The following is a 14498-nucleotide window of genomic DNA, read 5'->3' on the forward strand; positions in this document are numbered from 1 at the left end:
CCTACACCTCATGGGGTCGGCAATGTAAGGGGAGACCAAGAATCGGCTCAGACCTATTATGCCTCCTCAGTGAAGTTGAAAACCAAGATAACCTACGAAGCCTATTGCCTGGATGCCTATGGTGGTGCTACTTCCAACTATGCTACGGTTGTTGATCCCTGAGGAGAGATCAGCCTTGTGAATCCACAATCGGTGGAAAAGCTAGAACAAATAACGCCTTTTCCTAATCACCCGGATCGGCTCCCAGGTCACATCAAAAGTCCCCCAAGAACTTGTAAAGTTCTTAAAGGAAAATAGCGACGTGTTTGCCTGGTCCCATGACGATATGAGAGGAATTAGCCCGGAGGTAATCACCCACTGTCTCAGCATCAACCCACAGCACCAACCTATCCATCCGAAATGTCGAGCATACGACCCCATCAAGTACGCTGCCATGAAAACAAAAGTAGACAAGCTACAAAAAATCAATTTCATTCGCCCGATGGATTATCCTAGATGGCTGTCAAATGCGGTTATGGTCCAAAAAGCGCATGTGCGTTGACTTCACCAACCTCAATAAGGCATGCCCTAAGCACAGCTTCCCTTTACTGAGAATCAACCAGGTGGTTGATGCCATGGCAACGCATGAGTTCTTAAGTTTCATGGACATCTATTCAGGGTATAACCAAATCCGGATGCACCCAGCCGACCAGGAAAGCACTTCCTCTGTCACCGATCGTGGCACATACTGCTACCAAGTCATGCCATTCGAACTCGAAAATGCAGGGGCTACCTACTAGTGACTAGTCAATCGAATGTTTGCCTAGCAGATAGGCAATAGCATGGAAGTTTATGTCGACGATATGCTAGCAAAGAGTGTCAGTGCCGATCAGCATGTCGCCAACCTAGCCAAGACCTTTGCGATCTTAAGGGAATATGGCATGAAATTGAATCGGGCCAAATGTTTATTTGGGGTCGGCTATGATAAATTCTTGGGTTTTATGGTCAGCCACAGAGGCATTGAGTCTAACTCGGAGAAGATCCAGGCCCTTATTGGTATGACCCAACCCAGGACACGGAAGGAGGTTCAGAGCCTGACATGGCGAGTGGCGGCATTAAACTGGTTTATATCCAAGGCGATCGACTAACGCTTCCCGTTCTTCAAAGCCATTAAGGGGAATAAGAAAATAGTGGATTGAACGCCGGAATGCGCCTTGGCGTTCAAGAACTTGAAGGCGCAGATGGGGCAAGCCCCCATACTAACTAAACATGAGGTCGGGGACATACTATCACTATACCTATCTGTATCCCCCTCGGTGGTTAGCTCTATGCTCACCCGAGACTAAGACAAGATACAGCACCCGGTGTATTATGTAAGCAAGGCCTTGATCGATACAGAGATCTAATACTCGAACATTGCGAAACTGGCCCTGACTCTAATCGTCTCAGCTCAGAAGCTACGTCCATATTTCTAAGCACACTCCATCGCGGTCTTAACCGATCTGCCACTGTACCATCTTCTGCGAAAACCCGAAACATCTGGTTGGCTAATCAAACGATCGGTATTATTAGGAGAGTTTGATGTCACCTATCAGCCGCGCACGGGCATGAAGGGACAAGCCATTGCTGACTTCATCTCAGAGTTCACACCACTAGCATTTGTAACCACACCACAATCTCCTGAGGCAGTCCCAACCCCAGCGCCAATGAGGCCGAACGCAGCCCCTATCACCAACCCGATCCTACCGCAATGGACCCTACCCTATACATGGATGGCGCGTCTAACTTACAAGGATGCGGTGCAGGACTGGTTCTGATCTCCCCTGGTGAGATCACGGTGGAATATGCTCTCTGATTTCAATTCTAGACATCCAACAATGAAGCAGAATACAAAGCCCTCCTCACAGGACCACCTGGCAAAAGAACTGGGGGCTGAGCACATCAATGTAAACATTCACAACTTGTGGTTTACTAGGTAATGGATGAGTACCAAGCTCGAGTGCAGCATATGACCGCTTATGTCCAAAAGGTCAAAAACCTCCTCTCTTCCTTCCGATCATATACAATCACCCAGATTCCACGTACATAAAATACTCGAGCCAACTCATTAGCTCGACTCACCTTGGCCCTAGATACAGAGCTCACTCGAACAATCCCTATTAACCTAGCGGAAAAAAGCATCGATCGAACAAATTACTTAATTATGGCCTTGGATGAGGCGCCAACCTGTATGACCCCAATATGGGAGTTCCTCACCAACGATGTTCTAGCCCAAGGTAAGATCTAGGCCTGGCAAATCCAGGCGAGGGCTACTCGCTATATTATCATAGGGGAAAAGTTATACAAATGAGACTACCCCTTGCCCCTATTGTTATATGTTACCCCGAAGAAATGAATGGAAGCCCTTCAGGAAATTCATGAGGGGATATATGGCGACCATGCTGCGGCCCAATCAATGACAAACAAGGTTATGCGACAGGGATACTTTTGGCTAACCATGGATACTTTTGGCTCCGATCTGAAGATCAATCTTCATTTCTCTTCCCTAGCCCACCCGCAAGCAAATGGCCAGGTAGAAGCTGATAACAAACTCCTCAAGCATACACTCAAGAAAAAGTTGGGGACTAAGAAAGGGACTTGGTCGAAACTCCTACCAGAGGTCCTGTGGGCCTATCACTGCACTGAGCGCAAGTCAATAGGGGAAACCCCATATTCACTTGCTTTTGGAGCAGAAGCGGTCATTCCTGTCGAGGTCGGTATCCCCACACACTGAGTCGACCACTTGCAGTATGGCTGCTTCATCTGAAAAAGGCTCGGCTCAACCCAAGATTGGCTCCTTGAGTTGAGAGTTGGGGGGCTACTGTTAATGGTTCATATCATCATTATAAGCCGAGCCTATCAGAGAGCACCACGTGGCCACAAAAGGCTAGATCGTCCTTTTACCAACACGACCATGTTGACCACCCCAGGTGTCGATAAAAGGCCTCCTAGCTGAGCCTGTCAGGAGATACCATGCAAACTAGTGGTCAGGCACTCATACACCGACCTGACCACTGAGATGTCGTATGACCAAAGACAAAGGCATTGATGTTATGACACAACCAGACCCCTATCAAGTCAGTCACTTCGCGTGCCTAATGCCAGCATAATGATGGAAGGGATCATTTGATGGGCTTCACATCCAAGTCAGGTGTCGCCTTGCTAGTTGACCCCTGGTAACCAGCATGGTGATAGGCGCCCATGATTGCTCTCGAATCCACCATTGGGAAGGGCTAAAGATAAAGATCTCCTTTCTTGCAAGATTTAAGGAGATCTGATCTCTTCTTCTCCCCCTATAAATACCCCTCACCTGTATTAGGACAAAGGTAATAAATATTCTCATCTTGAAACTCTCCATCCTTCGCTCCACTCTAAAACCACCTCTAACTTAGCCATCGGAAGGGGATCAACTGGGATCCAACCAGTCTGCCCCTCTTCTAATTGTTGCTTGAAGCCCTAACCTTGGCCCAAGTCAAGGCCACCAATACAACAAGAGAGACACCCAGTTAACATTACGAATGAACAAAACAATCAATGATGAAACATTGTAGTACACTGTAATTCTTGAGCCACATATAAGCTAAATGGCTATTAAAAATTATAATAATCTTCCCCAGCCAAATTTTCTAAAGAACATCATAGCACAAGCCATTAAATGTGAACTTTCAGGAGGACAAAGGAAATCTACATTGAAGGAAACATGCATCTAATGCTTAGGAAATCGACTTTAGCCACAACCTATACAAAAAAAACATTCTAAATGGCAAATTCATTTTGTTTATACTAGTTGAGCTAAACCTTTTTCATTTTAAACCAAGTATCTTAGCCTAATCTCTTTGAACACAAATAGAAAAGGGAAAAAGGGAATAGATCTTTACCTTTGATGACTTTTTCTTGATTTCTCAAGAATGAACACATTTGTTGGAAATGCCTTTTCTTTCTCTTGATTTTGACTCATTCACCTTAAGGCTCCAAGATTGGAGTCCTCTACCTTACCACACCAAATGCTCCTAAAGGTGAAGATAAGGAAATCAAGAAGTATGGATGCTAGTCTACTTCTTGATTGGACCAATTTTTGGTTTATGGAAGATGAGATATAAAGATGATCACTCATCAACCAAAGTAGGAAACCAAAAACCCTAGCTAAGTTTTCTCCAACACTTAGCTTAAATAGGACAACACAAAAAAGCAAGTGGAGAGCTCCCCCTTAGGTGCCGAATTTTTGGGTGGGTATTGGGGCTTCATTTGGTCCATGGGTCATGTCATCTTATGCCACTTATCCCTTGGGCCCAAAGCTTTTTAGGGTATTTTGTCCCTTTTCTTTTAAATCATATTTAAAAGCCCAATCCAATATTTCTATATGTCAATATTAATCTTTTAATTATAATTTAACTATTAAATTATAATTATAGTCTTACACAATTTGACTTTGGTTAATTGCTCTGGTCAACATGTTGACTTTTGACCGTTGACTTTGGCATTTGATTATCAACCATTGACTTGTGTCTCCTCATTTCATTTCTCCACAATTTAATTCTTCCTATTAATAAAGGTTAATTGAAACCTTTTAGAACATCCACAAACCATGGTTGTCGCCTAGCAAGCAAGTCACGGTTATCCGAGCTAAATGAGACGTTGTGAAAGAACCTATTCAAATTGGAATGATGATGCAATTGAATCTTTCTCCTATGTCAATACTCCTTATTCACATTATTAGATCATGGAATCCAATTGTCAATATCCTAATGTGAATAATTCCTTTTATATGATTATCCTGGTAAGATTTGAAGACTTCTTCTTTCAAGTCTTATCCACTACTCTGTGTAGAGATTTGACCAATCATATCTTGAGTATTCTCTCTCCTTTACTGAGAGTAGAGATTCCTTATTATACATTCATTTGCTTCCATCACTCTATTGAGAATCCTGATGAGCACTTTTAAGCTATGCCTAATTCAGCATGACCGTATAGTGCCCTCAAAGATTAACAACATAGCCACAAAACATCTATGATGCCTTAGGTCTAAGGATTAGTTTGCACCATTGCAATTTATGAGTTCCAGCTTGACATGTGAGTAAAGACTTCCATGTTGTAACTCATGTGTTAGATTGCGTTTAGTGTACTTGTTCTTCTACAAGCACCTACACACATATCAATGTGTCTCCACACTTAATGACTTGAGACCTTGTCATTCCCTACATATAGAGACGATACTATGTGTACTAGTCTTTGCGGAATATTGACGCCCAATTAGTATTCCTATGACCAGGAACATATTCAGGATTTAGGGATGATGAGAAGTCTCCATGTATGCAATCTCATTACATAGCTCTTATATCCACTTGTGTATTCCTTGGACTATGGTTGTTCTACATATTGAAAGATAATATAAGATGATTTAATGCATAAAACAACCTTTCTTGCCCATTGATAACATAATGTGTCTTTTATCAAAGATGTCCTTAGTTCTAGCTATTACATAATTAGTTGGCTTTAAAGGAATATTTCTAACGCACATGTGATGCCAAAACAATTTCCACAAAACAGAAACCCAAAAGTCAAGGAAAGAGCTAAACACGTCCAATACCCATTTGATCATGCTACTTGACTTTTTTCCCATCACTTTTTTATTGATCAAAATGTATTGCTACGTGACTTGAAGTCAAACATGTATATGTTTATTGCTAAACTATTTGATTTGATCATGCATGTCCATAAATAGATAGCTCTCCAACTTTAACTTCCATAGATGATTATTTAGCTAAGAGTGCACAAATGGTTGTTGGGTTTGAGGGGATATGCTGGGTATTTTATTTTATTTTTGTATTTCAAACCTGGCCCAAAACGGTGTTGTTTTGGCCAGGTCATTTAAAAAAACTTTCCTAGGCCAAAACGACGTCGTTTTGCTCAAGTTGTTTAAAAAAAAAAATAGTGCCTTCTCTTTCAGCGACTTCGTAGAGCACCTGGTGTGCAGCTCCAAGAGATCGCTCCAGCAACTCCAAGGGACCTCTAAGCCTATTTCCATGGATTCCAAGAGGTCATGTGACCCCGAAGACCCCATTGTGGCTCCGCCATTGCCTTGGAGTACCAAAGAAAAGAAATCAACTACAATAAAGGTGGAGGAATTCATTGCTTTGTGTTTGTGTGGAAGAAGATGGAGAGCATGAACAAAGATTATTAGGGGGTGTTTGGTATTGGACTTCAATCCAACTTTGTAAACACAAAACCAGAATTTGAGTTCAAAACAAAAACAAAAAAAACAAAACTTGTTTGGTAGGCCTATTTTTAAAAACTCAAACTAAAAAAGACCCCAACTTTTGAAAACACAAAAAAATCTACTTTTTTAGTTTTTTTTTTTCTCACAACCCCATCGTGCCCTCTCTCTCTCTCTCTCCTCCCCCTCTTTCTCTCCTACATCAGCGCCAACGACAGCGCTAAGTGTGGCAACGCTGCCCCTACATCGGTGCCGACAACAACGCCATGTGGACCTCTGTCATTGCCAGTGAGTTTGACCTTGTCCCTTGCATCTAACGCTTGATCCTCTCTCTCTCTCTCTCTCTCTCTCTCTCTCTCTCTCTCTCTCTCTCTCTCTCTCTCTCCTACATCGGCACCAATGGCGGCGCTAGGTGTGGCGGCATTGCACCTACATCGATGCCGACGACAACGCCATGTGGACCTTCGCCATTGCCGATGAGTTCAACCTTGTCCCTTACATATGACTCTTGATCCTCGCTGTCTACAAGCACGATCTCCACAACCCCTCCTTCACCCCACGTCTATGAGCTCGTCACCTACGAGCAGAGCCTCAACCACACACCGCCCTACCTCATCTACGTCAACCACTACCACAAAGTCCTTGCAATTCGCAGCCTCAATTTGGTCAAAGAGAGCAACTACAAGCTCCTACTCGACAATAAGCTGGGAAGTAGGAGACCTATTAAGACTAGAGTTTTTGAAACCTTCAATACGAAACAAGTTTTTAAATATTAAAATTAGTATTTGAAAACTCATGTTTTTAAAAAGAATCATGATTTTTTAAATTCAATTTTTTGAGTTGGATACCAAACAGGCCCAAATTAGAGGAGTGAAAACTTCTGATAACTGGTTGTTCTATTTTTATCTTTTTCTAAATTTTAAAATGTTTTCAATTTATCCTGTTTTTATCTTTATCTTCGTTTTAAAAAAAAATTAAAAATGTTCAGTTTTCCTATTTTATCCTTATCTTCTAAATGATTATTCTGTACATGATATTATGCAAGAGATTATTATTTTTTGTTTTGAGGGTATTGTTGGGATTAAGTTTTTTGGTGAAGCCTATGACCCCAACTACCTTAATTGCTTTTACCATGGCTTTATAAGGTTCAAGCAATACTACGAGCTTCTTAACTGCAACAACTTAATATATGCTATTGGAGCATTTCCAGCAGTGCAGCCAAGGGGAGGGCTGGGGGGGGGGGGGGGCAAGCCCAAAATTGTGTTTCCAGCAACAAACTTTGGCCCGAGCAAGCAGTGGAGCCTACCGAACTGGGCTGGCCCTCGGGCAAGGCTAGTCCCAGGTCCAAAACGAGGGCAAGGCTGACGTCAGCGCGCGCCAACTGTAATGTGCCATGTGTCAAAACCTGGGCGCTCCGATGGTATTTTCCCTCCAATCCAATGGCAGACAATATTTTGGCAATAAAAATATGAAAAAAAATCCGAAAAAAATTCTAAAAAATACCAAAAAATACTGGAATTTTTTTCTATAAATAACTACCAATACTCTTCACTTTCAACACCAAATCCTCATACACGTAGGCAGAGGCGGACCTATTAAGGTGTACATATTACCTTATTTTCATTTTCAACATTTAAGTAAATGTCTTTGTCCTTTTACTTTTATTTATTTTTATATTACTTCATTTACTTAAGTTCATTTTCAACATTTAAGTAAATGTCTTTGTCCTTTTACTTTTATTTATTTTTATATTACTTCATTTACTTAAGTTTACAATGTAAATAAGGAAGTACCCCCCATTTGGATTCAAATAAAAATACTAGAAAATCAAATTCCCACCAAATCAAAATATGAAAAATCGGTTTTAGTGCAAAATACGATTTAGGCTAAAAATGATGGCTCATTAAGTCAATATATACTTCATAATAAAATCCCATAAAATCAAGTTTTCTTATTTGATGTGTAAGGAACAAAAGCCGCCAAAAATTATCTTGAGAAAATGATTATTCCGAAAAATCATTTTTCATACTTAGTCAATATTGCACCTCCGCTAAAAAATTTCTGGATCCGGCAGTGCACGTAGGAACCCAAAAATCTTACCCGAAAATATTATAAAAAATAATTATTTAAGTAAAAAAAGTTGTGAAAAAAACAAAAAAATGAATAGTAATTGCCATGGCAAAGGGCAATTGCTGGAAACACACATAGCTTAATATGACAAGGGCAGCCACTATTCACATGAATAGTAGCTGCCCTAGCCCCCCTGGCAAGGGGCAAACTGCTGGAAGTGCTCTTAGAGCTGGAATTCTAGTATGGTTATTTATTGTCATTAGATGCTTTCTTACACCGACACATAACCAAGTTGTCATAGAATTCGAGAGCTCTAACTTGCAAGTCAATGTCTTTTCCTACTAAATTATGTTTTGGGACAAAACTTAATTTTTATAAAAATCTAAAACCACCGTCTCGTTATCTTTTCCCTTTACCTCCTCCCTTTGGTGGGATTAAAAACCAAAAGGGCCCAAAACTTAATTTTTATAAAGATCTAAAACCACCGTCTCAATATCTTTTCCCTTTACCTCCTCCCTTTGGTGGGATTAAAAACCAAAGGGGTTTCTTCTTCTCCTCCCTTTCCCTTTTTCTAAATGCTCTCGGACCAATAACACCCACAAATCCCTCTTCTTCCTCTCTTTCACCCAAACAGAGGAGAAGAGAGAAACAAGAGGAATCATTGGAAGCGTCTAGAGAGAGAAAGAGCTGTAAGCTATGGAATCTTCTTCAGCTTCGAATGATGCGGTCAACTTCTTGGGGCTAAAAGAGGAGTCAATGGTGGACCCTTTCTTGGTCGAGGCTCTCCAGAATCCTCGCCACCGTCTCACCAGTCAGTAGTTTGTTTTTCTTTTTGTTTAATTATTCGTAATCTCTTATTGTAAACCCTAATTTAGTGTTGGATTTGAATTTATGTTAATGGGTTTTCGTTAGGTTAAACTTTTTTATGTCTGTTTTCTAAATTTGGGTTTCTGATTTGGGAGTTTTGAGGTCTGAGGGTTATTGTCAGAAAAAAAAAAAAATCAGAATTATCATGGAGAATAGCAGGAAATATGATATTACTATGCGTCTTCAGTTGATTTTGTTGGATTAGATTGGTATTAGGGGTTGGATACATTATGGAATCTGGTTTTGTTGTTATCTCAGATCTGGGTTATGATTTGAATGTTTTTTTATTCATGTTTTATTCCTCCTTGGAAATTGTTCAACCTTAGCTAAGGGAATTAGGTGCTGAGTGAGTCTCAGTTGATAGCTTATTTGCTTTTATATTATTCTTATATCCCAGACGAGGAAAAATCCGTACTTGTTGTAAGTTTGGACATCAGCTTTTTGCAGATTCGTTATTGATTCCTATATGTTCCATACATGCTTATGATTTTATCCATCTATAAGTAACTACGACCCAAGAAAGAAAATAATGATGTAACAGGACAGTGAGATATGCATGTATTTGTAGTCGCATTCAAATATGAATTTGGCCAAACATCTCTTAAATCATCCTTCTTAAATCATGGCATCATTATTGGTTAGGCTGGATCTTTCTGAGGCATCGCCGTTAATGTGATGGATTACCTTCTTCTAATAGCAAGCCTTTTTTTCTGGGTCAGTGAAATCTTTCTGACAACTTTGTAAGATAATCAATTGGTTAAGAAGAAAGTATTTAGGATAATAAAACAGATTTTCACAAGGATAAAACTACATTATATTTGTTTAGCTTAAAGTTTCTGAGGAATAATGCTTAAGCAGATAACACAGTGATTGTAACTTTCTGATTTCTTTAAAACTGCATAACTGAATAGCAACATGGTGATGTTAAGTCTTTGGATTTGTTGCTTTTATAGTGGCTAAATCTTGTATAATTGATCAGTTTCCTTGTTCTCATTGGGCATGCTGTTTGATGCAACTGCATCCTAGTTTTTACAGTGATTGTTTCTTTGAATATTTTGGTTATTTTACTTTTCTAATTAGTAGATGTCTTTCTTTTTCAGTTTTGCGAATGGAACTTGATATCCAGAGGTTTCTGCATAATCCTGATGAGCAGCTATTTGAGTTCCAACATTTCCCTACCTCCTACCTTCGACTTGCTGCACACCGTGTTTCTCAACACTATGGTTTGCAGACTATGGTTCAGGATAGTGGCTCAGATGGACAAGGAAATAGGATTTTGGTGAGGAAAACAGCAGAAAGAAAATACCCAGCAATTCAGTTATCTGAAATACCTGTTAAGCAGTCAGAAAACAATAAACCTGAGCAGATTAAAACTGTCATCAAGCCTAGGTCTAATAAAAATAATATGAATGAAACTCATGGAGCTGGGATCAAACGAAGTCCTGTGAGAAGTGTAGAAGAGAGGAAGGAGGAGTACAATAGAGCACGGGCTCGCATATTTAACAGTCCTAGCAGTTCTGACTCTGGTGATACAACATATCAGGTCCTGCCGGATGTGAAAAAAGCATCTTTGAGCAGGGATGAGAATGAAAGTTTCAGGAACTCTATGATCGATCCAGAAAAGAATGTAAACATAAAGGATCTTGGTACTTCATCTCGAGTTGCCATTTTCAGAGATAGGGAGAAAGACCGTACTGATCCAGATTATGATCGAAGTTATGAGAGGTAAGAGTCTATCTATTTATCAAAGTTGAGATGAGGGAACAATGATGGTTTTTATCTACCTAATAAAGACACTACAACCTTTGCACTGCTACACTTGGTGAAAAACATGCATGCATGCTTGCATTTCTTGGTGTCAAGGTTTTTGTTTTAAAATTATTATATCTGTTTCAAATAATGATGCCATGATCTTTCACTGTAAATTATTAGAGATGTCTCATGCCTTTATGGATTAACTTCAACTCATACTTCGTATCCTTTCTCTTTCTCTTTTTCTTTTCCTATCTGTTTTGGAAATGGTTGAAATTTTAATCTGGTAACCAGCAGCTGTCTTATATTGACATGTGTTCTCATATCTTGTCTTCGTGTAACTCTTGGTTTTATGACATACAGATACATATAGATTTACTAGTGTGGGCATAATGATATCAACATTTCTGTGTTACGAAAGAAAACAATGTTATTAACTAATAAAATGTAATACGTTACAGGTATGTTAGGAGTCTTCCTACCAATCAAAGATTTAACTTGGCACCTGTCAATATGCAAAAGCTTCAACCTCAGTTTGTGCAGTATGATACTGTTTTCTCTCAGATGCCAAGGGCTCAAGCTTCAATTAGTTATGGGCCTCCTTCAAGCCCAGCTATGAGCCCCTTTTGTGCCATGGGATTCAATCAGACATATAGGGATGCTACATACATGCAGTGGCCAAGTGCTGCAATGATGTATTCACATTCATATGATCAGTTCAGACAAGCTGTTATCCAGGTAAGCAACAAATCCTTAACCCTGTAATTGGTTTTTTTAGAATGCATTACCGGATGCTTTAATGATCAATTTTGGAAGTGTGGTTGCACTTTAGACTTGAATGTTTTCATATAGTTCTTCCTTTTGTTGGGCTTTTGATCATTACATTTTTTTTATATTGTTTTTCTTCAAAGATCTTTAACATCACACCATGGGATCCCACTTGGGGGTGTCACTATTGTTAATTAGTGCACAAAACTTAAGTTTTTTGAAAGTTATAGGATTGCTAGGCATTTCTGAGGGCACACCTCGGTAAAGGTGACGCAGAAATGCCTGGGGTGTTTTTCTATGTTTGGTGGAAGCATAAAATAGCTTACACCTTTTCTGTGGTTGTACACCTTTGGTGTAGAAAGGCTTTAGCCTCATTCCTTTATCCCTCATGTGTATGCTTCTGGGGTATTGTGGCATTGAGTATTGTAACATTAAACATGCCCAAAACGATTGTGTTTTAGATAACTAAAAAAAAACTGAGACATTACCCCCAATTCCTTGATCATTCCAGTCCATTTCCTTTCTCTGTGTTTCCCATTATTGGCAGCCTACTAATGCCATAGTGCAGCTGCAGCTTCATGAACCATGATACCTTTCTCAACTGTTTTTACACTGTTTATGACCAACTCTTTCAATGTTGTCACTTTCCTACAGAAAAGAAATTTCAGGACCAAACCTTCGCTGGAGAGGTCTCCAGCATGAAAACCTTTGTCCTACAGAAAAGAATATTCAAGACCAAACCAATGCTTAACAGATTCTAGTTTGTAATTATATTTGGGCTTGGTCTCAACCGAATCCATTCTGCCCAATATGTAAGGCCTTAGAGAGTAGCCCATCTTGCAATCTCTGTTCTAAATAAAGTTTTGGCTTCCCTACATTCTGTAGAAAGGAAACAAAAACTCAGGTCTGTTGGTAATGGCCAAATAAGTGTAAATTTCTAATTTTGACAAATTAAGAGAAAGCATTTTGCTGAGAATAAATTATGCAAGTATGTGTTCTTAGATTTTGGGTGAATCTTAAATTGGAATGTCTGCTGTGATGAGTATAAATTTATAAATCTGGTATGTATTGACTTCTACATTTGCATGCATATGCAGAGAAACCCATTGAAGTACGGTTATAAAGCATATGACGGAATATATACTATATCTGTGATTGTATATGTCTACTCTGCTTCTCGTGGGTTTTTGTGTTGAACTTTTGTATGTTTGTTAAGTTTAACTTACTGTCTTCTTTGCAGGCTCCATTCTGTCAGCATCCCCTGAGCTTTGACTATTCGCAAAACCATTGAACTAGATGTAGAGGAGGGATTTTATAACTGAGCTGAACGCAGAATTCTTTATTCTTCTAGGTTCTTAAATAGAGTTAGGTAATTTGTTTGAGACTTTGTGTTACAAAAGCTTGTTCTCTTAGTAGTTTGTGGTGGTGTTTACTGTTTTGATCTTCTATATTAGCCAAGGACTGTAATATGCTATCACCCTTTATTGAACTATTGCTTTTTGCTTCAAAATTATACCTTTCAATTGTTGACCTCTACGTGACTCCATCTTTAATTTTGCTTTGGCATTTGTAGTTACGATCTACAAAACATTTGGTAGCATGCTTTTGTTCAAATTGATTCCATTCGTTGACCTCTAATTAAAGTATAAATCAACTCACATGGGTTCGGGGTTTGTATAAATTATCTTCGATTCACATGGGTTAGGGGTTCATTTACGTTTTCATGGGCGATTTTCACGAGATCTTTGTAGAGATATATACAAAACGTGTTTTGGTAATGTTTATGCATTCTGAAATGAAAAAGATGATAATTTCCAGGTGATAAATATATATATATATATATATATATCATATGGATGCTGATCACTTTTTCCTGCTCTCTGAATCGATCAAGCATTTCTTTACCAAATGGAATAAGTTTCTGTCTATTTTGATGGTCATAAGCTTGCCTTTGTAATTATTAATTAGGTAACCTGTAATCAATAATTAATACCGGTAATCCCAAGATCAAAACCCAGCTCTTCTCTTGCGGGTTCTTCCGCCATCGCTCTAATTGACTTCCGCGACCTCCAAGAGGACGAAGACAAGGTTCTTGCATCAATTGAACCCAAGAAGCTCTCCTGATCCCTGCCCTCCCCTTCTACCCTTCTCTCCTTCTCCCCTACTCTCTTCCCACAAACCCGACACTAGTACCCCCCATGGCCACAGACCCAACCTCTTGATTTCTCTCTACCGCAGCCTTGATACCAAGAAATTTGATTTCCATAATGTTGGATTCATCATCTAATCAAATGGTAGGTTCAAAGTTCAATTTCGTTGTGCTTGGTTTCTTAGTGGTGATGGGATTTTACAATTTCATTGTTTTTGTGTAATCTACATTTCACCGACACGCCACTCATGGTGTGTTTACTAATTAGGAATTGGAATTCTCATCAGGAATTGAATTCCACCTGTGGAAAATTCCTGCATTTCCTTCACATCAAGGAATTGAAAAGTAAGTGGGGCCCATAGAGTTTAGGGGAGCAAAATGCCTATCTTTCCATGCGGATTCTGTGATCATGGCTAAGGCAATTGCTGGTTTTGAGGGTTGCAAATGGGCATCTGAGCTGGGCTTATCAAAGGTTTGCTTTGAATCTGACTCCAAAGAACTGATCGAGAGCGTGAAAGGAAACATAAAGCGTGGAAGATGGAATCTCTACCCACTTCTATCAAGGATTCGTGATTGCAACTCCAATTTCTCAAACTGTAACTGGGCTTGGACCAATAGGAAAAACAATGAAGCGACAGATCACCTTGAGTCGCTAGCACT

General features: G+C 39.6%; 2 protein-coding genes across 2 annotated transcripts; both read left to right on the top strand.

The window, feature by feature from the left end:
• Nucleotides 1-2374: 2374 nt before the first annotated feature.
• LOC148293073 (uncharacterized) lies at nucleotides 2375-2752 on the top strand. The gene has a single exon (XM_088244568.1). The coding sequence runs from the start codon at nucleotides 2375-2377 to the stop codon at nucleotides 2750-2752; it is 378 nt and encodes a 125-aa protein (XP_088100694.1).
• A 6030-nt stretch (nucleotides 2753-8782) lies between these two features.
• Nucleotides 8783-13223, top strand: LOC110752183 (uncharacterized). The gene is made up of 4 exons (XM_021952786.2): nucleotides 8783-9113; nucleotides 10270-10894; nucleotides 11383-11659; nucleotides 12930-13223. Exons 1-4 carry the CDS (start codon nucleotides 8999-9001, stop codon nucleotides 12978-12980), a joined length of 1068 nt encoding a protein of 355 aa, XP_021808478.1. The 5' UTR covers nucleotides 8783-8998; the 3' UTR covers nucleotides 12981-13223.
• Nucleotides 13224-14498: the final 1275 nt, after the last annotated feature.

Source organism: Prunus avium, chromosome 7, assembly GCF_965620075.1.
Source record: "Prunus avium chromosome 7, drPruAviu1.hap1.1, whole genome shotgun sequence".
NCBI lineage: Eukaryota > Viridiplantae > Streptophyta > Magnoliopsida > Rosales > Rosaceae > Prunus > Prunus avium.